The sequence below is a fragment of the Eleutherodactylus coqui genome, chromosome 1 (genome assembly GCF_035609145.1).
Source record: "Eleutherodactylus coqui strain aEleCoq1 chromosome 1, aEleCoq1.hap1, whole genome shotgun sequence".
Classification (NCBI taxonomy): Eukaryota; Metazoa; Chordata; class Amphibia; order Anura; family Eleutherodactylidae; genus Eleutherodactylus; species Eleutherodactylus coqui.
In genome coordinates, this window is record NC_089837.1 from 356,005,800 (window position 1) to 356,033,430 (window position 27,631).

Genomic DNA, 27,631 nt, shown 5'->3' on the forward strand with positions numbered 1-27,631 from the left:
GTGTCACACTTTCTACAATTTGAGAATGGTGGACATCAATAGATTACAGTTCCTTACTTGCCCTGCCAATATTTTGGAAGCTAGGTGCTTTGCATAGTAGCATCAAAATGTTGAGTTTGCCACAATGATTCTGAATTGATAAAATTCTAAAGTTTCGCAGTGATTGTGAAATTCTTAATCTAGAAAAATGGCCAGAAGATGGAAAATGGAAAAACAGATCCTTATTTTGGGGAAGAAGGCATGAAAAAAAAACTTAAATAAAATTAAAATACACAATTTTTTTTTTATGTTGGAGGGAAAAAAAAGCTGCCACAAACAAAAAGAAAATTAAAAACATTGTCTATCCTTTATCATGCAGCAATAGTGAATGTGAAAAGAGGATTCCATGCTGTGAATCTGATATTAACATTGCTTTATACTAGATTGCTTCCTTAACATGTTGCAGTTTGGATGTTTATTAATCTAAATGGGACACCATTCTCTTTATGGTATGCTGTAGGTTAGATGTGAAGATGACTGTGAAGTTACAGAAGTTTAGAAGGCACAAACTCCATACATACAGATCATGAAATATAGAACTTGGACATCTGGTCCCTGTTTTAGTCTCAACAGTTAATTATTTAAATTTTCTCATTTGTGTTTAACATTCAGCTTGCAACATGTATATAAAACCGACCTTAAGTATAAATATGCCCCTTTGATAACAAGCACGACTAGTCTCAGGCAGGGGCATAAATAAAGGCTCTGGGGCATGGGTGCAAAAGTTCAGCTGAGCCCCCAAGCCCTCCATCTGTACCCGTACCCATACCTAAACCGTGCTGCATACAGCTGTAAAATGAATTTACATACATGGTCTAGCCCCATGGCGTAAGCTTTCTAGACACGATTCATTTCATGGACTACGTGAAAATTTGTTTGAAGCCCTTTAGTCTTTGTTCATATTTTTTGTTGAATTTTTGGACCCCACTTTCACACATGCGTTTAGTTAAATGCTGATTGAAACCGCAGCATTCTACCGTGATTTCAATATGCGTTTTTGAATGCATTGTACATTGTTTGACAGCTTTGTAACAGACCCCGTCACTGTAATGGGTGATGAGGTGCATTAAAACAAATGTGAAAATGCAGAAAAATAGAATAGACAGTGCTCACAATTTCTAATGCCGCGTGTGTGCACAGGTCTGCAAGGCCCCACTGAAATAATTGGGAGCGTTGTACTGCGAATGGCGCAGCGCTCAGAATGGTCGGTGTGGGAGCAGCCTTAAAATCTCAAAACACATGTGGATTTAAACAATACATGTGTTTTGTTTTTGGAACTGCATGCAGGTTTTTGATGTCTTTTTTAATTGAGTGTAAAGTGTGCAATCCTATACTGGAAATACCAAGGTTATACCAGCATGGCTATATCACTATATACATGGTCCATAGCACTATTTCCAGGGAGATGTTTATAAACCTCCTGTATACAGTGATATTGACCATGCTGGTGTAAAGCCTGTTTCATAAATCCCGCCTCCACAATGTGATGGCTGTAATTGGTTCTTTGAGCGCCGTGGCTCAGCCAATCAATACAGTGCTCGAAGAACCCTGGGGCAGATGGACAGGGGATCCCTACTCCACCCCTCTTCCGTGTCCCTACCTACTTTCCCCCCTGGGCTAGGCCCCAGGGCGACAACTGGGTGACGGTTCCTGTGCTGCACTAGTGACAGGGACCCCAATAGGAGTAGGGACAGGGAGTATTTGACAGGAAGCTACAAATGGGCAAACTAGAGAATAGTCGTAAACAAGCAGGGTCAAAACTGGGAAACACGTGCGGAGTACAGGAGAGCACAACAGAAGCAGAGTCAGGAGAAAAGCCGAAGTCAAACACAAGAGAGTCAGGTCAATAAATGCGGGTGAAGGCTGAACGAGACAGGACCAAACACTGGCACCAGTGTCTGGGCCAGCCAGGTCTATATACAGAACTACCTGCCCAGAGGGACGGGGCGAAGTCACGACACCTGGAGGGGATCATAAAGCCGCCTTCCATCAATGGCTGCATGGACGACCAGCGGAAAAACGCGCCCACGCACAACGACACAGGACGCGCCGCCTGCCGCCGCGACCATCCACCAGAGTGGGGGAACCCTGGACAGAACTGCCATACCGTGCCCCCGCAGCACCCGGACGAGCACCCCGCACCATCCGGACCCTGGCACACCCAGTGGTAACCCCATATCTAACAGTGATCCTATGTGGCCAACCAAAGACTGCAGGAACCACATCGGAGGCTCTGGAGAGCAATGGGACTGTCCTGGACTGAACATGCTGGGTAAGTAACATAAGACATTCCCTGAAAATAAGCCCTAGCGCCTCTTTTGGGGCCAAAATGAATATAAGAAAGCACGGTATATATTATATTAGTACTGTGCAACAATTTTGCAGATGAAGAAAAATGCTGCAAAGAAAGGGTGCTTTCAAAAATCGAAGTGTTAATACTTTATTTCTGTCAATAAGGAAAATGCAAAGTGAATGAACAAAAAAGAAATCTATAACAAATCAATATTTAGTTTGTTTTATGGTTTATGTTATCAGCAATGCTTTATGATGCAGTTACAAGACATAATCCATACATGGATAAAACACCTATAATACTCCTATATTTTTGAACTGGGACAGATTGTACCTGCTGTGAGACCTCCGTGTCTGGATTACAAACACACATAACTTCCTGTACAGTCGTGTAATCTGCCTTAATATGCTTCTCAGCTTTTTATGTCTTGTTGCACACTTCTTAATAAAAAGAGACTAGTAATTATTAGGAAATTATAGTACCAGTGTTTATAATGACACAATGCGCCACACAGCTCTGCTACATGCATGTCATACACACACAGCACTGCTACATGTACATCACATACAGCTTTGCTACATACATTCTTCATACAGCAGGAACCAAAAGCAGCACAGCAGAGTCCTGCACACACTGATCACACCTTGGTAATGTGACTCCAGACTGCACCCACACAGGTGACTGATCACATGACGGTGACATCATAACAGGTCCTGTATGCACACGGCTGCTGTAGTTCGTTAGTATTCCATCACCTACAAACCCCCTTCGGCTTTAGTTGCAATGGAATACTAACGTACACCTAGCCAGATATCAGCCGTGTGCTTACAGGACCTGTAATGATGTCACCATTATGTGATTGGGGGCGGATCATGTAACTCACTCGGAGTGAAGGACCTTTGATAATGTCACCATCATGTGATCAGGGGCGGAGCATGTAACTCACGCACGGACGGACAAGTGGAGGCTTAAAACTGGGTGAGGAACAGACAAACTCTGCTACAAAAGTGAGGATGTGGAAGGCAGTTTCATGTCACAGGTCATACACCATGGCAAGACTGAGCACAGCAACAAGACACAATGCAGTTATACTGCATCAGCAATATCACTCCCAGGCAAAAATTTCAAAGCAAACTGGGGTTTCAAGATGTGCAGTTCAAGCTCTTTTGAAGAAGTACATAGAAATGGGCAATGTTGAGGACAGTGGACACAGTAGTTGGCTAAAGAAACAGTGCGGCACACACATCGCGCTTACTTCCCTTCAAAATCAGAAGATGACCTGCAGTGCTATTAGCTCAGAACTGGCAGAAACCAGTGGACCCAGGTACACCCATCTACTGTTCAGAGAAGTCTGGTCAGAAGTGGTCTTCATGGAAGAACTGCCTCAGTAAAGCCATTCCTTTGATGTGGAAACAAAACAAAGCGACTCAACTATGCATGAAAACATAGGAACTGGGGTGCAGAAAAACGACAGCAGATGCTCTGGACTAACTAGTTAAAATTTTAAATATTTAGCTGTAACAAAAGGCAGTTTGTTTGTTGAAGGGCTAAAGAGCGATACAATGAGTGAAGCATGGTCGAAGTTCCTTGCAAATTTGGGTTCTACATTTCAGAAATGAAGTTGGGTATTTGACCAGGATTATTGGTGTCCTTAATGCCGAGAAATACAGGCAGATACTTATCCATCATGCAATACCATCAGGGAGATGTCTTATTGGCTCCAAATTTATTCTGCAGCAGGATAACGACTCCAAACATAGAGCCAATATCATTAAGAACTATCTTCAGTGTAAAGAACGGTTAATCCTGGAAGTGATAATATGGCCACCACAGAGCCCTGATCTCAATATCATTGAGGCTGGATTCACACGAACGTATATCGGCTCGGTTTTCACGCCAAGCTGATATACGTCGTCCTCATCTGCAGGGGGGAAGGATGGAAGAGCCAGGAGCAGAAACTGAGCTCCCGCCCCCTCTCTGCCTTCTCTCCACCCTTCTGCACTATTTGCAATGAAAGGAGGCGGGACAGGGGCAGAGCTAAGTTACGAGAATTAGTCCTGCCCCCGTCCCGCCTCTCCCCATTGCAAATAGTGCAGAGGGGTGGAGAGGAGGCAGAGAGGGGGCGGAAGCTCAGTTCCTGCTCCTGGCTCTTCCATCCGCCCCCCCCCCCTGCAGATGAGGACGACGTATATCGGCTCGGCGTGAAAACCGAGCCGATATACGTTAATGTGAATGCAGCCTTAGTCTGTCTGAGATTACATGAAAAGACAGAGGAACTTGAGCAACTCTACATCCACAAAACATTTGTGGTTAGTTCTCCAAGATGTTTGGAACAACCTTCCTGCCGAGTTCCTTCAAAGACTATATACAAGTGTACCTGGAAGAATTGATGCTGTTTTGAAGGCAAAGGGCGGTCACACCAGATATTGATTTGATAAAGATTTATCTTTTGTTCATTCATTTTGCATTTTATTAACTATTATTTCTATTTTTGAAAGCATTCTTATTTTTTGGCAATTTCTAAACACTTCTGTCAAGCTTTTGCAGAGTACTGTATCAGTATATATATATCTTCAAGGAAAGTTGCTGTGTTGGAAGCAGGAAAAATAGGTAATTGGAAGGATCTGAATAATTTTGACAAGTGCAAAACTGTACTGGATAGGCAACTGAGCATCTCTAAAGTGGCAGGTCTCTTGTAAAGTGTGCTTGGTATGCATTGGTTAAAAGTGGTCTGAGGAAGTACAACTGATTAACTGAGAAAGGTTCATGAGCACCCAAGGCTCACTGATGTGCATGGCGAACAAAGGCTAGTCCATATGGCCCGATTCCATAGAAGGGCTTCTGTAGGACAAACTGCTGAAAACATTATTGTTGGCTATGAGAAAAAGGTATCAGAACACTGGGAGCTTTGCAGCTTGCTGAGTATTGGGCTGCATAGCTGCAGGCTGGTCAGAGTGAAAATGCTGACCCCTATCCACTTACAAATGTACCTGCAATAGCCACGTGAGCATTAGGACTGGACCACAGAGCAATGGAAGAAGGTGTCCTTATCTGATGAATGAACTTTTCTTTTATGTCATGTAAACAGCCACATACATGTATGGCACCAGGATGTATTATAGGAAGAAAGAATTGCTTTGGGCAATATTCTGCTGGGAAACTTGGTTCCTGGCAAACATATGGATGTTAATTTGACACGTACCACCTACATAAAGATTGTTGCACACCAAATATACCCCCTCATGGCAACATTATTCCCTAATGACAATGACCTCTTTCAAGAGGATAACGCACCCTGTCACACTTTGCCTCCAAAATCCCCATATCTCACTCCAATTGGGCATCTGTGGGATGTGCTGAAAAAAACATGTCTGATACATGGAAGTCCCACTGTGCAACTTATAGGACTTAAAGAATCTGCTGCTGAAGTCTTGGTTACAAATACCAAAGGACACTTACAGAGATCTTGTGGAATGCTTTTCTTGATGGGTCAAAGCTGTTTTCGGAAGAGGAAAACCTATTCAATATCAAGATTTTAATGTTATGGCTGACTGGTATATCTCAAAGTAACAAATAGTTGCATTTCCTAAATTGTATCTCATGATTTGGATTAAATTGTTAGGATTAAAGGGGTTGTCCCGCGGCAGCAAGTGGGTCTATAGACTTCTGTATGGCCATATTAATGCACTTTGTAATGTACATTGTGCATTAATTATGAGCCATACAGAAGTTATAAAAAGTTTTTCACTTACCTGCTCCATTGCTGGCGTCCTCGTCTCCATGGTTGCCGTCTAATTTTCGCCGTCTAATGGCCAAATTAGACGCGCTTGCGCAGTCCGGGTCTTCTTATCTTCTCAATGGGGCTCCGTGTAGCTCCGCCCCGTCACGTGCCGATTCCAGCCAATCAGGAGGCTGGAATCGGCAATGGACCGCACAGAAGCCCTGCGGTCCACGGAGGGAGAAGATGCCGGCGGCCATCTTCACCGGGTAAGTAAGAAGTCACCGGAGCGCGGGGATTCAGGTAAGCGCTGTCCGGTGATCTTTTTTAACCCCTGCATCGGGGTTGTCTCGCGCCGAACGGGGGTGGGGGGTTGAAAAAAAAAAAACCCGTTTCGGCGCGGGACAACCCCTTTAAGTTCCATCACAGGTTCCACTAGATTTACTAGGAAAAATAATGTAGCATGCAATGCTTTTTTTCTGGGTAAACAGCAGACACCACTCCAGAAACTTGACAGACTCCAATGTAGTCAATGGGATCTATTAGGTGCTGTTGGTTTCCATCATATAAAGCACAGATGTCAAACACAAGGCCCGTGGGCCGAATCCGGCCCGCAACCTCATTTTCTGTGGCCCGCCGCTTGTGCACAAAGTCTCCTCACCTCCCTGCTGCTGTCAGTAGGCAATCTTCTCTCGGCTTGTTCTGTCTAGTGTAGACAGTAATAGAGGAGTGCCGATGGCAGACTGACAACGGCTGCGGAGGAGGGAAGAAGAATGCAGAGAACATGATCTCTGCAGCAAGGAGAGCAATGCTGAGGAGGAGCAGCTGCAGGGTGAGAGCCTGGTCAGTGCTGACCTCCTCTCACCAGCCCTAACTCTGTCCATGGCTGCAGGCCTGGGGAGAAATCAGGGGCCCAAGTATGGAGGAGGGCCCCAAGGAGGACTGAGAGCAGCCGGTATACCTGCCAGTGGGACCCTATTGGTGGCAGGTAAGTATAAATATGTGTATCAAAATGGAGAAGTGTCCTTGTGTGTATATGTATACATGTGTGTGTCTGTACGTATATATGTCTAATAGTGTGCGTATATGTTTAGGATGGTGTGCGCCTGTGCGTACGTATGCGCAGAATGGTGTGCGCCTGTGCGTGCGTATGCGCAGATTGGTGTGCGCCTGTGCGTGCGTATGCGCAGAATGGTGTGCGCCTGTGCGTGCGTATGCGCAGAATGGTGTGCGCCTGTGTGTACGTATGCGCAGAATGGCGTGCGCCTGTGCGTGCGTATGCGCAGAATGGTGTGCGTCTGTGCGTGCGTATGCGCAGAATGGTGTGCGTCTGTGCGTGCGTATGCGCAAAATGGTGTGCGTCTGTGCGTGCGTATGCGCAGAATGGTGTGCATCACTGGGGGGTAACTTATTACCAATCGGGCCACTATGGGGTTCACTTTTACTATACTGTCTTACAATTAACAATTAGAATCGGCCCTTTGAAGGCAACCATAAGGCTGATGTGGCCCTCGGTGAAAATGAGTTTGACAGCCCTGATATAAAGGATCTGGCATGCCATAATTTCTGCTGTTCTGCTGCTATGTTAGAATAGAACAACAGATATGACTAGACGCAGATGTGAACACACTCTTACTGTAACTGCACATACAGGGAGCTAGCCAAAGCAATGCCCAGGCTTGCCTGTTTATTTTATTGTTTGTCATTGAAGAAAGTTAGACCATTTGGAGACAATAAACTTGGAGGACATATTTTCTTGAATAAACAATCTAGGAGTACTCTTGAAATCTTTATTGTATTCATTATAGCACAGGGGGTATAAATACCTAGGAAGAAATTTGAGTCACCGATGTTGTAATTTTGTGCTTTAATTGTTGCACTATGGTAACAAACACACTAGAAGTATGAGGCTAACGTAATATACCAAACTATATGATTCACTTGTCAAATGCTCATTCAAAGTATGTTTTGCTTGGCACTTAAAGAATAGCTTACATCAATTCAAAGACTGAGCAAAGCAATTTACATCTGAGTTGTAGATACAAGCCAGCATTTTCCAAATTATAGAATCTTTTTGACATTGTTTTCCTGATTCAGCTGGTAGTTCTATAATACTAGTGCCCACTGCTAAATGTATTCATGCTTTAATGCTAAATTACTGTATATTCATTTCTGTAGCTGATTGAAGAATTAGATTTATTTTTAGGTTTAGATTTTCATTTCCATTGAATTGGCATAATATATGATATCTCAATAAAATGATGCACTTGGGGGCGTGGCCTGGATGGCAGCGGGAGCGGTCGCTTCTCGAGTAACTGCTTAGTGATCCGAGCAGGCTCGGGTGGGCTACAAGGGGCGGGGGGAGCGGAGCGGGAGGAAGAGTGAGAGAGATCTCTCTTTCTCTTTCCCCCGCTCCACTCACCCCTGCAGCCCACCCGAGCCTGCTCGGATCACTAAGCAGTTACTCGAGAAGAGCGATGCTCGCTCGAGTAACTGCCTTACCGAGTAGGCTCACTCATCTCTAATAGAAACCAAAAGCGGGACCAACTCCATCATCTTAAATCCAGAAGAAGGACAGAAAATTCCTCTAAGGTGTTGACTGGAGGGTTCAAGGCGCCAAAGCCCATCCCACCTCAACGAGGAGTGGGAGAATAGAGCCAGATCGCGCCCATGAAAATATGAGAGGTCCCATTCTCCTTCAGCAAACAGTTTGTCTTATTTCCATGGCTTTCTGAAATCGTCTGTGGATCAAGAACTACAATAAATGAGGTCACCATCCAAAATGGATGAACTTTATTATCCCCAAAGAGACCTTTCTCATGAAGAGCAGCAAACCTGCTTGGATGGGAAGGAAGTCGATGGCTGGTATCTCTTAGATTCTACCAATCCCACATCCCTATTCCCCACAAGTCCAAAGTTCTACCCTCACTGCAAAAGGAAAAACCCCATACCTCAAAAACCAACCTATCTTTAATACCTAAGAAGAGGAAGCATAAGAATCTGTATTGCTCATATAGAAACTTCCTCAAGAAGTTCTACAGAAATCCACCATGAGCATCATTTATTTCTCGATTAAGACCAAAGACCTGAATTCTCCTTACAAATGATCAGTGATCAACATCTAATGCAGCAGTGATTTGTGTTTGGGAGACACTCTTCAGAAAGAGCTGCTGCCCTAAGTTCTCCTATCCTCAATATTCAGAAATCTTTATGGTAAACACCGAAAAGAAGAGAGTCGGAATCTTGATGGCGATAAGAAACTCAGAGGAGTTCCAGCTGATGGACTCGGAGGCAGATGCTACAGCGAAAAGGGAATATCTGCTGTAGCTGTTGGGCCTCACCCTGAGAAATGTTGATGCTTAGCATTTCTGATTTTTGTGTATTGACTTTGAAATTACTGAGTCTACTATAACTGAGAAATTCCTTTAAAATGACAGGTCTACTCTAGGCTCAGAGACAAATTAGCTGGTCATCCGCAAAAAGGGATAATTTATGCTCCTGTTCTTCTATATTCACCCCTTTTAACAAAGTATCGTTTCTAAGGGCATTGGGCAGAGACTCCAGGAAGAGGAAGGCAAAACAATCAGAGACTCATATCACCCCTACCCCCCACAAACACACACATCTGTACCTGACCGTGGGCAGGGTGAGTGCCATAACTATCCCCCTATGAAAAGTATGAAATAAGCCTTTTTAATGCCAATCTATAGCAAGAAGAAGGAGCACTCCATGTGTATAAAACCTCAATAAGATCAGCGATATAAGTACAGAAATGCACTCACCTCAAGCATCTGTGTTGAATGCACAGCACGCTGATTTCAATAGTTTGCATAGTTTTTGTATGCTTGACAGAGCAAAGTGTTTGTCTTCACCGTATATGAGCACTGTCTGCACTATTTATATTACACACATGAAACTAGGCACATGTAGGCTTAAGGACTAATGCCCACAGACGGATTTATGCCGTGAAAGAAACTGTGGAATGCTCAATTTCTTGCGGAAAACGAGCACAGTGAAAGTATCGCGTGATTACGCATCTCCGCCTACCACCGGCCGCATGTGCGACGGCCTGGCAGGTGGAATTCACGTGGCGGATCTGAGAGGTGAGTATGGGGTCCTTTGGGGTGCCGTGACGAACTCTGCTGCGATATTCCGCTGGCGGAGTCCATCACGGCCGTGGGCATGAGGCCTAATAATAAAAACTGATCAGGAACTGACTTTTATGATCTTTTGTTCTTAGTTCAAGTTGCTTACCTTGATTTTTATGATGTGATACCATTATACCATAAATATGGTAATGATAAGGGTTCTTACCCACTTGCGTTTTTTTAACGCAGCGATATCACTGCTTTTTTTTAACGCGAATGTCAATGGGACTTTCTAATGTTAAAAACACTTCACACAAAAACCGCAAAGCACAAACTTGCGATGCGTTTCGAACATTAGAAAGTCCCATTGATCCATCACGTTAAAATGCAGTGATATCGCAGCGTTAAAAAAACGCAAGTTGGTAGGAGCCCTTAGGGCTAATGTCCTCGAACGGATTTTAACCGCGGTTCCCGTGGCGTAAATCTGCAGTGGAATTCCTCTGCTATTAAGTTCTATTGAACCTAATAGCTCAATGCGTGATTCTGCTGCGGATTTCTGCCATGGGAAAAAAAACGCGGCATATTCTAATTCACTGGGAGGTCTCCATTAATATAGTATTAATGGAGACCTCGGGATTTCCGCGGCGGAATTACGCAATTGACTGTAGGCACTCACGTTTTTAAACGCGTTACTCCTGCTGCGGAAATCCGTGGGCGTATTCCGGTCCGTCCGTGGTCATGAAGCCTTATTCAGGTTTTCTTCATATAAACTTATGGGACTATGCACAGGGTAGAAATATGTACTAATGCATAGGGTGTTGTCTATTTAAAAGGAAGAATTTCAAGTGTATCTTTCTTTTGAATAGGGAGGAAACCAGAATTACATTCAACATGATGACTTTACATATGCAGTACATTGATTGTTTGTAGAAATGAGCGAGTGTACTCGCTAAGGCAAATTACTCAAGCAAGTATCGCCATTTTCGAGTACATGCCTGCTTGCCCGAAAAGATTCGGGGGCCGGCGGGGAGAGATCTCTCCCCCCCCCCCCCCCCCTTCTCTGGTCACTTCCGCAACTCACCGCTCACCCCCGCCGGCCCCCGAATCTTTTCGGACAAGTAGGCATGTACTCGAAAATGGCGATACTCGCTCGAGTAATTTGCTTTAACGAGTACTCTCGCTCATCTCTAGTTATTTGTCAACATGAATAGAGTTATCAAGAAAATAGTGTTCAAATGTGGATTTTGTTACATGTTACATCTTGTGGTCCACTTCAAACTTACTGTGCATTATTGTTTCTTCTAAAAACTCAGTGTGTGTTTTCTTTACTTCCCTTGGTAGAACTTTTCTATGCTCGGCCCGGGCAGAAATCTTCCAAGATCTCAGGGTAACCTAGGCAAGACAGAAATTACATGCAGACTGACAAGTGGTATTTTTCATTTAGTGAAAGCATGGATAAGAGTCATTGGCCAAATAATTAAGCATGTTTTTCAGACTAGGAAAAGGACGAAGGGGTTATATATGAACTTTTTTTTCTTAACGTATTTGTCTACACATTTTTTTCTTTGACTAGCAAAAACTGTTGTAATTTCAGTGTGCAGGACCTTGGCTTTCTGTAGACTATGTGTGGATTTTGTCAGGAAATTCATAGCAGATTCCCCACCTCATTTACCACCACCAAATCTGCTGCTATAATCGACATGCTGCGGATTCAAAAACTGCTCCGCTGGTCAATTTTTCATGCAGATTTTTTCTAAAGCATGTGAATGAGATTTTGAAAATCTCACCTACTTTGCTGCTACAGATTTTCTGTGTGGAGATTCACTCAGCAGATGACAATGACACATGAGTAATAGGCAATAGTTTGTAAATCCCAAAGTTAGTGCCACATGATCATAGCAACATAATCTGATTAAAAAAAGCACAAGCATCAGTACAGCATGTTTGTCTTGTAAATGATTGTAAAGCTAATGATGTTTTTTATGAAAATCTCAACAACAATTGGCTAAATAGTCATGTTAATCATGCTGTCCAAATTGTATATAGCATGTTAATGCATGTTCATTGACATACTATTATATTCATAGCATATATACACTTTTTATCAAATGATGGTGGTTAAATGTGCAAGTGTTTAAGTGATTGGCCGGCGCATCCAATTGCAGTCATATTTCTCATTAAATGCAATGGGAGCTGCGCCTGCGGTTACAAGCACCGTCTACTACACAGGTATCGGAGCAGTAGTTTCTGCTCCCTACCTCGTGTATGGAGAGCTGACAATAGGGGACTGATCAGCTGTTCAACCGGGGTCCCAAGTGATGGACTCCTGCCGAATCCACTATTGATGTGCGAGGTGATTCTTTGTGCTGTATGGATTTTTAATTAAATTAATTTGGGGAGATTTTTCTCCATATCAAATTCTATTACCTGTAATTGAATGCCGCGAGCTAACTAAGGAGGCGGCACAGGACTGGGAACAGGTACAGCAGGGGTTAAGTAGAGCGAGCAAAAGGGGGGTGGAGTTTAGACAGGAAGAGAAAGGGTGGGGGGGAGCGGAAGGAGCTCAGTCGTGAGACAAGAAGAGACGGGAGAAGACTGGAGAAGAGACAGCAGCAGAAAGAAGATTGCAAAGGGCGAAAAGTGTTTCCAGAGAGAGGAGAAGAGGTGCGGCAAAGGGAAGGAGTATCCAGCAGAAGAGGAGAAGCGGCGAAGAAATACCTGCAAGCGGCGTGGAAGAAGAGAAGGCAACCGCGTCCGGCGATCCAGAAGTCCCAAGATCGGAGGATGGAGGAGCTGCGAGCCCAGATTCGGGAGGCGATCCAGACGGACGGCGCGGAATGGCTGGAGGAGATCATCGCAAGCTGCAGATCGGGGTCGGAGTCCGGAAGGCCAGTCGGGCCGGCAGCAGCTTTACCGGCGGCTGCCGAGGGAGCGGAACAGCTGGGGGATGCCGGGCGAGGCCGCCCGAGGAGAAGACGGAACCCCCCTGCGAGGCTCAGTCCGAGCCCCGCCGCCAAGAGGGTCGGCCGCAGGAGCGGCCGCAGCGGGGAGATGTTGCAGGGCGCGGGACGCGCCACGAGGGCGGAGGCGCGAAATTCGAATCGCGCGGCGGTTGGAGCGACCGCGGAGGAGCAGCGGGAACAGCCGGGCGGCAGTCCGCAAAACAGCAGAGGGGCACCGGCAGCATCAAGCAGGGGCTCCGGGTCCAGGAGCCAGCGCGCAGTCGGGCGCACGGCAGCAGGAGACACCGGCAGCATGGAGCAGCCAAGGAGGCACGTGCCACGTGCAGACGCATGGCGGGAAGGCAGGCAAGATGGCGGCAGAGCAAGGCAGCAGCGCCAGGTACCGGGGAGGAGGGGGGGAGGAGCGTCCTCAGAGGGCCAGGTGGCCAGGCACTTAAACCCATTACCCGGGAGGTATAACCCTGGGGGGGGGAGGGATAGGGGATACAGCCCGGCCACCAGCTCTACCGGCAGTGCAGCCACCAGGGCAGGGAGCGCTCAGGGAGTTAGGGAAAGTGGGGAGATTATAGGAGAAGCGGGGATCCCATTTGTTTCCCTTGTCCCGGAGGGTCCATCGGCCGGGTCTTATGCGGGTCACCCTATCCATGAGCAACGACATAGCCGGTATGTAACTTACATCCCGCCCGCTGGCACCGGGTACGTAGTCAGCACCCAGACCCGTGAGCATAGCGGTCGCGCGGCTCACAGATATCACCTTCCACAGCAGCAAGCGATAGCGGCCCCTAGCTCACAGAGACTTTGTTATGTCAACCCACGTTTCGTGGTGGCAACATCGTCAGGTGGGGGGGATTCCTCACAGGGCTACGCCAGTCGCGCAAGCGGCAACAGGCAAGGTTTGGGTGCCAAGCGTAGACAACGCGAGAGAGCTAGGAGGGCAAGGTATCAGCAAAGGCGTGAGAGTGAGCTTGCGAGAGTAGGAGCGCAAGCAAGCGAGAGCATAAGGAGGCCGAGCGGAGAGTCTCTGGGCGACGGATCCAGGAGTCCAGGTGTACGGCACCACCAGGATACTTACCGCCATGCGGAACCTCCGCCAACACCTTCAACAAGCAGGCACAACATACGCCACAGGAGGCGGGATACACCCCCGGGACGGCCAGAGCGGGGCCACCTTATGATAGCGGGAGGATATGCGACAAACGACGCTCCGCATGTGAGTTCGCGGCAGCCATCGAGCAGCAGAGGCAGGAGCCCTGGGAGAAGGACGGCAGGGACCTCGCCCTTGGCGATGCCGGAGGACGGTCGTGCCGGTGAGTCAGACTGTTTAAATGCTTGGAAAAATGTAATGGATCCCGCCAAGGTGGCGGAGAAAAACGATTTGGTGTTAGTATTAAAATCGGTTTTGAGTAAAATGGATAAAAAAGAGGTTTTATCGGTGTCCTGTGGATCCCCGGGGGGCGCGGGCCCACCCGTGGGGCAGGAGGGTGGCTTAACAGCCGGAGGTGAAGTGGACCCGATGGAAGGGTTGAGATACGCAGACTCGTTGTTCTGCGGGGTTGCCCCCTTGGGGGTCGGTGTGTCGGATGATCTACTCGATAAGATCCGGAAAGGTGTCTATGTGGATATATGGTCTCTGTTGTCTCCGGACCATGTGACGGTGGATAAAGAGAGGGTGTCGGATCGTGTGGATAAAAAATCGAAGGTCGCTAAGACTTTCTGTAATTGGGTTCAAGCGTTTACGATTTTGGCGTACGTTACATGCCAACAGTACCCTAAGAAAGGTCCCGATATGTTGGTCTATCTTAACACCATTTTCAGTGCATATAAGTTGCACGGAGGCACCGCGTGGTGGCGCTATGACGAGGACTTTCGTCGGCGCGTGTCGGGTACGGCCGTGAGTTGGGCGACAAAAGCGACCGATGTATGGTTGCAACTCATTTTAGCCCAACGCCCGCAGAAACCTACCTTTCAAGGGGGGGCCGCGGGGGGCGGGCAACAGCCCCCTGCGGCCTCTCCGCGGCAAAACGGGTCATGCTGGCTCTATAATGAGGGCCACTGTCGGTTTTTCGCGACGTGCAAGTTTAGGCACGAATGTTCGGTCTGCGGAGGACAACACTCCGCGGTGCGCTGCTTCAGAAAACAGAGACAGCCAGTCGCCGGGGGCGGTGCCAGTGGAGCACCGAACCCCGGTGAAAAGCAAGTACCTCTTCCAGTGGCTCGACAGATACCACAGGAGGGAGGAAGCAAGAATCCTTAGGCAAGGTTTTACCGACGGTTTTTTAATCCCCTTTTCATTTCAACCTGCTTCCACCTTGTGCGCAAATTTAAAGTCGGCCCTGGATAATATAGTATTGGTAAGAGAAAAGGTCAACAAAGAGGTGTCGGCGGGCCGCATGGCGGGCCCCTTCGACGAACCACCGTTCGCGAACTTGCGGGTCTCACCGTTGGGGCTAGTCCCTAAGAAAGAGGCGGGCAAGTTCCGATTGATCCATCATCTATCCTTCCCAAAAGGGGAGTCGGTAAATGATGGCATTACAAAGGAACAAGCATCGGTGGTTTATGCGTCATTTGATCAGGCGGTCGCTTTGGTCAGAGCAGCAGGTAAGCGGGCACAGTTAGCGAAAGCCGACATTGAGTCGGCTTTTCGGCTACTTCCAATTCACCCTGAGTGTTTCCACTTGTTGGGTTGCAAGGTAGATAACCAGTTCTTTTATGATATGTGTCTGCCGATGGGCTGCTCGATTTCGTGCTATTACTTCGAGCTTTTCAGTTCATTCCTGGAATGGATGCTCAGGTTCGAAACGGGCATCACATCGGTGACGCACTACCTTGACGATTTTCTGTTTATCGGTACGGAGGCATCGGGCACCTGCGAGTTTTTGTTACGCACATTTCGGTCATTGATGCAGGAGGCGGGGGTCCCATTGTCTGAGGAAAAGACCATGGGCCCGGTGACAAGGTTAACTTTCCTAGGAATCGAGATCGACACCGAGGAAATGGTTTTTAGATTACCGATTGAAAAAATTGCCCGCCTCCGGCAGACGGTTAACGATGTCGTATGGTGTAAAAAAGTTACGCTGCGCCAAATACAGGTCCTCTTGGGTTTATTGAACTTTGCGTGCAAAGTGATACCCATGGGTCGCGTTTTTTCACGGAGGCTGTCGCTAGCGACGGTGGGTGTAAAGGAGCCGCATCATTTTATTAGAGTCACGCCCGGGATTCGAGGGGATTTACACACATGGAAAATCTTCTTGGAAGCGTTCAATGGGCAGGTGGTGTGCCCTAAGGAAGAGTGGTCGGGTACAGGTCTTAGCCTGTCCGCGGACGCTGCAGGGTCTACCGGATTTGGGGTTATTTTCCGGAACCACTGGTGCAGGGAACCATGGCCAGTATCCTGGATAACTAAGCGGTGGAATCAAAACATTACTTTATTGGAGTTTTTCCCGTTGGTGGTGGCTGTGGAACTATGGGGTGAGGAGTTACAAGATCACAAAGTGTGTTTTTGGTCTGATAATGCTGCGGTGGTGCACATTATTAATCGGCAGTCTTCATCTTCCCCACCGGTGTTGGCACTCGTGAGACATGTGGTCTTGAGATGTTTACAGCGTAATATATATTTACGGTCAAAGCATGTGCCGGGATATAAAAATGTGGCAGCTGACGCGCTCTCTCGTTCGCAGATGGAGCGGTTCAGAGAGCGGCACCCTCAGGCGGATGCGTTGGGAGTACGCTGCCCGCTTTTCTTGTGGGATCTGGCAGAACAGAGCTGCTGAAGCTTGTCGAGTCATCCGTGGCAGTGGGAACCTGGAAAAACTATAATGCGGTGTGGAAAAAATGGTTGTGTTGTACGGATGGCAGGGTAGCTGGGGGCGAGAGGGCCCGGTCAGCTACCCTGGATATGTTAGCGTCCCTACGGGCGGGACGGGCGTCGGTGGATGCGGCGAAAAAGCATCTTGCGGGCGTCGCTTTTTTGCTAAAGTTGCACGGGTTCAGAGACGTTACAAAAGAGTTCGTTTTTCGCCAGATAGTGCGCGGGTGGAAGAAAGAAAAGGCCGGCTCTGATGCCCGCCGCCCGATTACTTACCAGTTGTTGTGCAAGTTATTGGACACTTTGGAGGTCACGTGTTGCAACGGGTACGAGGTTTTACTGTTTAGGACGGCGTTCTTGCTGGCATTTTTTGCGGCGCTCAGGATCGGCGAGTTAGTTCCGAAGAGCAAGTTTATGCCGGGAGGTCTTATGTTTGACGATGTGGTACCGGTAGACGACGGGCTACGGGTCAGGATTAAAAAATCAAAAACCGACGTTTTCGGTAGAGGTGAGTGGGTGCCGATCTCGCGGCTAGGCGCAGTTTGGTGCCCAGTAGATACGGTAGCCAGTTACATGGCAACAAGGCCGGCGGGGGAGCAGTTTTTGGTTCACGCATCCGGCCTCCCCCTCACCAGGTTTCAGGTAACGGCGGGGTTAAAATCGGCTTTGAGGTCTGTGGGCCTCGATCCGAAGGAATTCGGAACCCACTCCTTCAGAATCGGTGCGGCCACGTCGGCAGATGCGGGTGGAATGAACGAAGACGGGTTAAAACGGCTTGGGAGATGGAAGTCCCAGGCATATAAGTCTTATGTGCGACCCGATCTGGCGGTGGGAGATTTAAGTTAGGGTCAAAAGGCCCCTCGTTTTTCTTTAAATGTGAGGCAGTGTCCTTCAAGTTGGTTGCCCTTGTTTTGTTTTTCTTGTTTTTATTTGCAGCAGCAGAACCGTGGAAGGTACACATAGTCGGGCATTCCTATATTCACTGGGCACAAAGGAGGGCAGCAGTACGCCCGTTGGGATCGGAGCTAGGCCTACCCGGAACATCCGTAACCTGGCACGGAGTCCGGGGGCTAAGATGGCCCGACATGTGGAAGCTGGTGGTGGACATAGCCAGAAGTACCCCCCGGAAAGTGGTGTTGGTGGTTCACGCCGGGGGGAATGATCTCGGGAAAGCAAAGACACGAGACCTGTTGGTCATCATGAAGCAGGACTTACTGCGTTTTCGGGAATGTTTTAACGAATGCATCATTGTGTGGTCGGACATTGTCGCGAGGAGGCTCTGGAATGGAGCGAGGAGCCTGGAAGCGGTGGATAGAGCCAGGAGGCTGATTAACATGCGGATGTCGCAGTTCGTTCACTCTATCGGAGGGGTGGCGGTGCGCCATTGGGAGCTGGAAGAGAAGGAAAAGGGGGCATTGAGGAGGGACGGTGTTCACCTCAATGATGTAGGGTTGGATACGTTCCTATCCGGCTTGCAGGATGGGGTTGAGAAAGCTTTAGCTCGGGTTGGTGGGGTGGGGACGGAATGAGCCGTAGTAACGCGGCACATCCCGTGTGGCCCGGATTTTTTGTCCATGCTGTGAGGAAGTAGAGGAGGGTTTGCAAGCCGAAGGAACGGGGCTTACAAACGTCCTCGGTGGACTGTTTACGGACTTTAAAGTTTTAGCATACGGACAGCATGGACAGTTTTTTCAATAAAGTTTTTCAATAAAGTTTTTCAATAAAGTTTTGATATTCGTTAATAAATAAAAGCTGTGGCCTACCCCACAATTGGCAGAAACAAGAAGTTGTAAGTATTGGTTATTTAGTAGATAAGTGAGCGGGTAAAGGATTGAGAGTGTTCCCAGTCTTGAATGCCGCGAGCTAACTAAGGAGGCGGCACAGGACTGGGAACAGGTACAGCAGGGGTTAAGTAGAGCGAGCAAAAGGGGGGTGGAGTTTAGACAGGAAGAGAAAGGGTGGGGGGGAGCGGAAGGAGCTCAGTCGTGAGACAAGAAGAGACGGGAGAAGACTGGAGAAGAGACACCCGCCCACCCGCCCTGGAGGGATAGGGGAGAGGTGGGACGGTTATGAAGGACTATCGTTGGAAGTTGTCACAGCTGTTTTGGCCCGGATTTTTTGTCCATGCTGTGAGGAAGTAGAGGAGGGTTTGCAAGCCGAAGGAACGGGGCTTACAAACGTCCTCGGTGGACTGTTTACGGACTTTAAAGTTTTAGCATACGGACAGCATGGACAGTTTTTTCAATAAAGTTTTTCAATAAAGTTTTTCAATAAAGTTTTGATATTCGTTAATAAATAAAAGCTGTGGCCTACCCCACAATTGGCAGAAACAAGAAGTTGTAAGTATTGGTTATTTAGTAGATAAGTGAGCGGGTAAAGGATTGAGAGTGTTCCCAGTCTAGTTTGGAGGTGCTATGCCCCTGCAAGTTAAAATATGTAGGGAAGACATGCAGAAAATTAAAGACACGGGTGGCAAAGCATAGCAATAATATAATGAAAGGTATAATGGACCCTAGTGTCTCAGCACATACTGCTGAGAGACATGGAAAGAATCCTAGGGGTTTACAGTTCTGTGGTATAGTGTTGGTTAAAAGCCACTGGCTGTGAAAACGATCTGTAGAAATTGGATTCACAATTTAAAAACAATGGGGAGTATTTATCAAGCATTTTATGCCAGTTTCTGAGGTAAAAAAAAGTCACAAATTTTAGTGTAAGTGGGCATGTTTGCAAAAATGTGAGACTTTTTAGCTTTTTGTGCTGCACTTTTATAAATCAGTGGCCGCGGATTGTCAGGAGAGGTCATGACTAGACCTGGTGTACATATCTGTGAAGGCACAGAGAGATGCCAGAATATGCCTAATACATGAAGGAGTCTGCGCCTCTTCATTTACTAAGTGCATCGTAGGGTTGGTAAAAATTATACTAAGACCAGTGTTGGAAATGCCATTAAAGCCAGCTGCACATGAGTGGATTTAGATTGTGGAATCTGTGATCATCACCCGCACGCACGATCTGTGGCATTCTACATCCATTAGCAAAAATAGAACATTTGCAGAAAAAAAATTGCAGCATGTTCTATTGTTGCATGGATTGTGCGAGGCCGGCTTCCATTATGGTCAGTGGAAGCTGTGGCCCATCTGCAATTGACATTACGACAGCGCAGGAAAAACAAACATTTAAGAAAAAAAATCTGTACTGCACATGTCCAACAACGGCTCACCGCAGCCATCAGCAGTACATATAAGGAAGAAAAGTGACAGGTACGTGCAGACGCTGGACCGGACTCGGCTGCGGGCTCCCACATGCGGAATCCCTTTCTAGTATTCTTTTTTGGAGTATAAATGGTATTAAGTGGTTTACAAACAAAACAGAGTTGTTGAATTTGATTGGATGAATGTTACCATGTGATTATATAGTTTGTGTGAATGGGAATAGTGCAAATTTTTGAATTGGTTGAATTTGATCATGTGACCGTGAATTTTAAATCCCAGTGTGCTGTTGATTTGTTGATTTTATGTAGCAAATTGTGTTTTAAATTTGTCAGAGATTCTGTTTTTAATCATGATATCAAGATGTAAGGGTGCCTGTCCACGGCGGGCAATTCGCAGAATTGGCGGCGGCTCTGCCGCTGGACTTCGCATCACCCGTTGACAGGGGGCCTAAATATATTTATTTGATGTTTTGAATGTTTGTAGTAATGTGTATAACAGTCACATTAAAAGTGAAAAAAGCCTCCTGAAAATGTTTTTTTCATTGTAGAGTTTTAATTCATGTTTCATGTAAATATATTTGGAACTCGATATGAATTTTTTATTATTATTTTTTATTCCTTTTTTGGGGGAAGCAAGATGAAAATGGTAATTTGACTTTTTTTGTGTTTTGATTTTTATGAAATTTACTGTACTGGATAAATAATTAAAAAATTTAGAATACAGATTATGTGTAGTTTTTTATTTTTAAATAATTTTTTATGCCATTGTCAGCAATAACTGCAGCATCTGCATGGTTAAACAGTGTAGAGAAATAATTAGATGAGCAAGTCATCATCATTTCACTGTTTTTCAGGGAAAAACGCTATATGTGACAATCAGAGAGCAAATATGCTCTCTGATTGATGGAGGGTGGTAAACAAAAATTCATGTCACCCCCTTTCCTAGGGCAGGGTAATATACAAGAGAATCACAGATCTTCTATACTGCTCTTCCATCTCCCTCACCCCCTCCCTCTCTCCTCTGCACACACTGGCTAAAATGCCAGGTGTAAATTCAGTATTCCCAGCCTCACCTCAGATGCCTACAGTTCCAGTTCTGGAAGGGCTTTAAAAGACACAAAAAACATGTTTGTAGCCCCGACAGAACTGGAGCTACAGTCATTTAAAGTACAACAAGTTCTGTTTCTCCAAAACTATAAGGTCCTTCTCCTGCAGAATGAACACAGGTTATCCTAATCTGTAGGGAGGTTAAGACTGACTGAATCACATGCCACTATGCCTTGGTAGAAGCCAGTTGGAGAAACCATGGGTTGCGCTCCTTGTTGACATGGTGTGTGTGGCAGCATTGTAATAATGTTCTTTTTAACTTCTCCTGTATGACCATTAAAGACATCTGGAACTGATTCAACACATTCTCTTACATAATGTTGACGTCCTTCTATGAATTTGTGTTTTGTATGATTATGCATCATTGATCTCTGGTGAATACCTGGGAGCAAGGGGAGGCAGATGCCAACTACCCTGCAAGACACATTTCTGAAGCATTTCTGCAAATTAATCACATCCATGTCTGTGCCTTGTCATAAGTATGTGTGTATAATATTCGTGCCTCTTCGGACCCATTTCATTATGCCTGACAAAGAATCCTGAGAGGTTTGAAAGCTCGCAATAATATCATGTATTTTTGTTAGCTATTAAAAGGTATCATATCTACAAGATAACTTGGTTTCTCTTGCTGGGAACAATCCCATTTTGCTCAGATGGCTAACACCGTACCAAACATTTTTCATTGAAGCATTTCTATGATGTGTGGGAGAAGGGAGAGACTTTTGGATTGAGCAGACTCCTCTGAGATATCCCTGCGTGGAGCGGTGAGGTTATTTTTGATATATGGTTCTTGTAGAATGCTTTGCTTGACAAGGGAGCTGCCCTTAACAATGTAAGACATTAGGGCATGACCTCTAATAAAAATATCAGTAATTTGCAAACATTCCCATTTCTTACTCATTTGTTCAATAGCAGCTGGTTCCTTTAGTTTTCTGTGTGTATTTTTAAAAATTCTTTACTATATGTGACTACTGTGAAAAAGGCTAGCAGATCTGATATGAAGTGTCATAGCGCTTTCATAGCACTGCTATAACTTCATTCTAACTACCGGCAACTGGTCAAAGCAGCTGGTCCTCCATAGACTGGACTTGGTGACTTACCTTTTTGATGGGTCAGCAATTTGATAGAAAAACTGAGAATCAATTCACTAGCATACTTACAAAATATGTACATACAAATCACACTTACCTCGTTCTTTGTGATGACAAGATGGTGAAAATCTTTGCTTGGGGCAGGGGCTTGACACTGGATTTCAAACAATATTTCTTGTAGAAGGGATGCCATAGTAAATATGGGCTGCTAATTTCTGGTGGCTTTCAAACTTCTTCTGTGACCTGTACAAAACTCCCTCCTCTTTGCGTGGTCTGGCAGATCTATCTTGATTTCAGAGCATCATATTCTTTCCTTCACTTGCTGAATGGAAGTGCTAATCTTTTATTCACTAAGCAAACCAGCTTTTGTTGACAGAGTAACCTGCTCAGTTTCTGGCAAGGAGACGGTGCTGTAGTGTAGATCAAACCTTTGAATGAAAATCTGCAGGCAGCTTAATCCTTACAATGTAGCAGCTTTTCTATTTATTGTAAATGGGTCATTATCCTTAGTCACAAAGAATAACACATTGCATAGAGACATTCTTGCACATAAATGTAAACATAGATCTGTGTGAAAGGAACTGTACCATATGCTGTTTACAGGAGATATTACAGGAGAGGATGGTACAGTATATAATTCTGGCTCAGGACAGGCCATCAGTCTCTGATAGGTGGGGTCTAACTCTTAGGATCCCCGCCAACCGGATTTTTAAAGGGCCCACAGTGCTTATACGAATGCTCTTAGGGCTCATTCATGGTACTGGTGCATCTTGTCTCCACCAGAAATATGGGCGGAGACCTGTAGAGTGACAGGTTACGCCTTGTTAATGCCCTGTTAATGCCCCCCTCAGCTCCCGCATCCTAGTGACATGCCCCTGGCAGTTCACACATGTCCCCAGCGGACTTCCATCTGCGCTTGCTTCCCCCTGGCGCCACCCTCATACCTCTTTTCCTCTCTCGTTCCCCCTGGGCCGGGCACGCTGTCATCCTCCTCCCTGCTCCGGTGCCGCGCTCACACCTCTGCTCCACTACTGTTCCCATTGCAGGCCTCGCTGTTATTCTCCTCTCCTCTGTTTACCGCAGCTTCTCCCCGCCGGCTGGAAGAGAGGGGACATGTGTGAGCTGGCAGGACCATGTCACAGGGGGAGATGCAGGAGCTGAGGCTGCATACTCCATCCTCCCTTGTGGCTCTCACCAGCGGCTGCATACTCCGTCCTCCCCTATCAATGTCTACGCACACAGCAGCAGTGACTCCAGTGAACAGTTACAGCAGGGCCGCCTGCTTATGCTGCTGTGTTGGCTGGGGGACATGGACGCTGAGAGTCCAGCTGAGGAATATTTTTCCCCAGTGAGCGCTGGGGTTATTTTTTTCTTTCCATTCTGTGAGAGCCCAGCTGGGAGATGTGTGACCTGGGCAAGGGGAATGGGCGGTGTATGTGGGCAGGTCTGTGTGCGTCAGCCAATCCCCAGCTCTGGCCATCACCTAGGCATACCCTCTAACCCAGGACTCCCAACCCATGTCTCCACCCATATTTCTGGTGGAGACAACATGCACCAGTACACTCATTCACATGGATGTATTGTCACTGCGTATTCCGAACACATATTTCCCGTGCGTTACACGTGACGAATAGAGGCAGTGAAAGTCTATGGAATGGGATGCTTTTTGGTATAAGCTCACAGTTTTCAGTGGAAACCAAAGTTTTATTCCATACATTTATTGTTCTGCAAAAATTACTTGCCATTACCTCATCATATATACTTTTGTCATGCAGTAAGTGTGCTAACAAGGTTAGGCCATGTTCACATGAGCGTGTTTATGCGTGCACAAAATGTGCATCTATTAGAACCATTGGTTTCCTATGATGTATTCACATGTTCGTGCTTCACAGGCGTGCAAACGCGCGCACCTGCAAAAGATAGGACATGCGTGCACCATAGGTATGTCACAGTGTTCAGTGACAAAGGGACTCCCCGTAAAGAATCCCCTGCTACAGATGTTACAGTGGTGGCAGAGGATTGCGATGTTCTGCCATTGCTTTCAATGAGGCTGCCGCTGCTGCCGGTGGCTCCATTGAAGACAATGGGCTGTAGGCAACCCCTGCAGTAATTTTCGGGGAAGGTCTTTAAATATAAGCCCTTCCCTGAAAATCATCCCTAGCATGTGTAAAAAAATAAAAAAAAATATACTCACCTCTCCTCCACTGCCAGGGCTCAGGCGCATCTAGCCACTTGTCTCCCTGCACTGCTCTGAAGCTCTTTCAGCAGGTGGGGATTTAAAATCCCCACCTGCTGAAAGGGCTGTATCTGATTGGCTGAACGCTCAGCCATTCAATGAATGACAGCTGAGTGCTGCCTGTGATTGGTCACAGCGCTCGGCCAATCACAGGCAGTGCTCGGCCATTCATTGAATTCAGTCTACGTTTAAAAACAATATCGGGCGGTAGCTATGACAGAGTGTTAGATCTTTCCCTTCCTTTGGTATCACTGTGATGTGTGCTTTCAAGATGTTCCCTGGGAGAGTCCTCCTGGTTGCAGATCCAGGAAACAATTTTGCGCCAGCCTGCTGTAACGCTTAGCTGCGTATTAATTAGGACTACTACTCCCAGCAGATAGATACTGCAGGCAGCGTATAATATTATGTATACTGTTTCCCTCTGGTGGGATGACGGCGCTGATGTAACAGAGACAGCAGATCCAGGAAACAATTTTGCGCAAGCCTGCTGTAACGCTTAGCTGCGTATTAATTAGGACTACTACCCCCAGCAGATAGATACTGTAGGCAGCGTATAATATTATGTATACTGTTTCCCTCTGGCGGGATGACGGCAGTGATGTAACAGGGACAGCAGACCCAGGAAACAATTTTGCGCAAGCCTGCTGTAACGCTTAGCTGCGTATTAATTAGGACTACTACCCCCAGCAGATAGATACTGTAGGCAGCGTATAATATTATGTATACTGTTTCCCTCTGGCGGGATGACGGCGCTGATATAACAGAGACAGCAGATCCAGGAAACAATTTTGCGCCAGCCTGCTGTAACGCTTAGCTGCGTATTAATTAGGACTACTACCCCCAGCAGATAGATACTGTAGGCAGCGTATAATATTATGTATACTGTTTCCCTCTGGCGGGATGACGGCACTGATGTAACAGAGACAGCAGATCCAGTAAACAATTTTGCGCCAGCCTGCTGTAACGCTTAGCTGCGTATTAATTAGGACTACTACCCCCAGCAGATAGATACTGTAGGCAGCGTATAATATTATGTATACTGTTTCCCTCTGGCAGGATGACGGCGCTGATGTAACAGAGACAGCAGATCCAGGAAACAATTTTGCGCCAGCCTGCTGTAACGCTTAGCTGAGTATTAATTAGGACTACTACCCCCAGCAGATAGATACTGTAGGCAGTGTATAATATTATGTATACTGTTTCCCTCTGGCGGGATGACGGCGCTGATGTAACAGAGACAGGAGACCCAGGAAACAATTTTGCGCAAGCCTGCTGTAACGCTTAGCTGCGTATTAATTAGGACTACTACCCCCAGCAGATAGATACTGTAGGCAGCGTATAATATTATGTATACTGTTTCCCTCTGGCGGGATGACGGCGCTGATGTAACAGAGACAGCAGATCCAGGAAACAATTTTGCGCCAGCCTGCTGTAACGCTTAGCTGCGTATTAATTAGGACTACTACCCCCAGCAGATAGATACTGTAGGCAGCGTATAATATTATGTATACTGTTTCCCTCTGGCGGGATGACGGGGCTGATGTAACAGAGACAGCAGATCCAGGAAACAATTTTGCGCCAGCCTGCTGTAACGCTTAGCTGCGTATTAATTAGGACTACTACCTCCAGCAGATAGATACTGTAGGCAGCGTATAATATTATGTATACTGTTTCCCTCTGGTGGGATGACGGCGCTGATGTAACAGAGACAGCAGATCCAGGAAACAATTTTGCGCAAGCCTGCTGTAACGCTTAGCTGCGTATTAATTAGGACTACTACCCCCAGCAGACACGCAGTAAACTGAAGACGGTCACAGGCAGCCCAAATATAGTATTTTTCCCCAATTTTTTGGAAAAAGCCCACTGCCTATATAGCCTGAATATCTCTTTCCCTGCCTCACCAGTACTGGCCCTATACTCTGTACAATGACTGCAGACTGAGGACGCAATGCTCTGCACGGCCGATATACAAAAAAAAAAAAAAAGTGCAACACTGCAAAAAGCAGCCTCAACAGTACTGCACACGGTCAGATGTGGCCCTAAGAAGGACCGTTGGGGTTCTTGAAGCCTAAAATCACTCCCAATGCTCTCCCTATAGCAGCTCCGGCATCAGCAGCACTTTCCCTGATCTCTGTCAGAATGCATCTGTGGCGAGCCGCGGGAGGGGCGATTTATATACTCGGGTGACACCTGATCTCGCCAGCCACTCACTGCAGGGGGATGGTATAGGGCTTGAACGTCGCAGGGGGAAGTTGTAATGCCTTCCCTGTCTTTCTATTGGCCAGAAAAGCGCGCTAACGTCTCAGAGATGAAAGTAAAAGTAACTCGAACATCGCGTGGTACTCGCCTCTAGTAACGAGCATCTCGAACACGCTAATACTCGAACGAATATCAAGCTCGGACGAGTACGTTCGCTCATCTCTATTTGTAACCCTAATCTTCATCCATTAGTCCCACTGTGTCGTCACACAACCATCCTGTGTACTTGTCTATGGAGCAACTTCCCATTACTCTGCAAATTTGGACCTAGAAATTTTAAAAACTGTAAAGCAAGTTATAACATGACTGGTCCTCTTTAAAAATGCTCTGACACTGGCCTATTCTATTTAATTCACGAAGCATAGCAGATTTTTTGTTCAACCATTATGAAAATCTATACAGAGCTACTCCCACAGAGTCAACTGAAATTAATCTTTTTGGATTAGCCTTGCCTGATTGGATGGCTGAGCAGCTATCCACTTTTTAGACTCCGATATTACAGCAGACGAAGTATGATTAGCTATCTCAAATTCATTTGCTAATAACACCCTCAGCCCAATTGGCTTTACAGCTGGGTACTATCATTACTTCCCCATACATAATTTCTACCCTGATCTACCAAGAAACAAGCCATAATGGTGAAACTTTAGTAGGGTGTGATTTCTTTGTTTGCCACTTGGGTTTCCAGCTTCTATTTCTTTTTGATGCTTGTATACCACTTATCTTTGTGCATCTATTAAATGAAGGGTTAATGGTCTTGATTCGGCTCTACTGCACTATGTTGGTCTATTGTCTTTGACCAGTGATGGAGTGGAGTGTCT

General features: G+C 46.4%; 1 protein-coding gene across 1 annotated transcript in view; it reads right to left on the reverse strand.

Moving 5' to 3' along the window:
• Positions 1 to 22,508, reverse strand: part of LOC136577397 (F-box only protein 36-like) — a 33,128-nt gene extending 10,620 nt beyond the window's left edge. The window contains exons 1-2 of the mRNA XM_066577302.1: positions 22,413 to 22,508; positions 11,422 to 11,530 (exon numbers count right to left, since the gene is read on the reverse strand). Coding sequence (XP_066433399.1) covers positions 11,422 to 11,530; positions 22,413 to 22,508 — 205 coding nt within the window. The remainder of the gene's footprint in view (positions 1 to 11,421; positions 11,531 to 22,412) is intronic.
• Between the last annotated feature and the right edge of the window lie 5,123 nt (positions 22,509 to 27,631).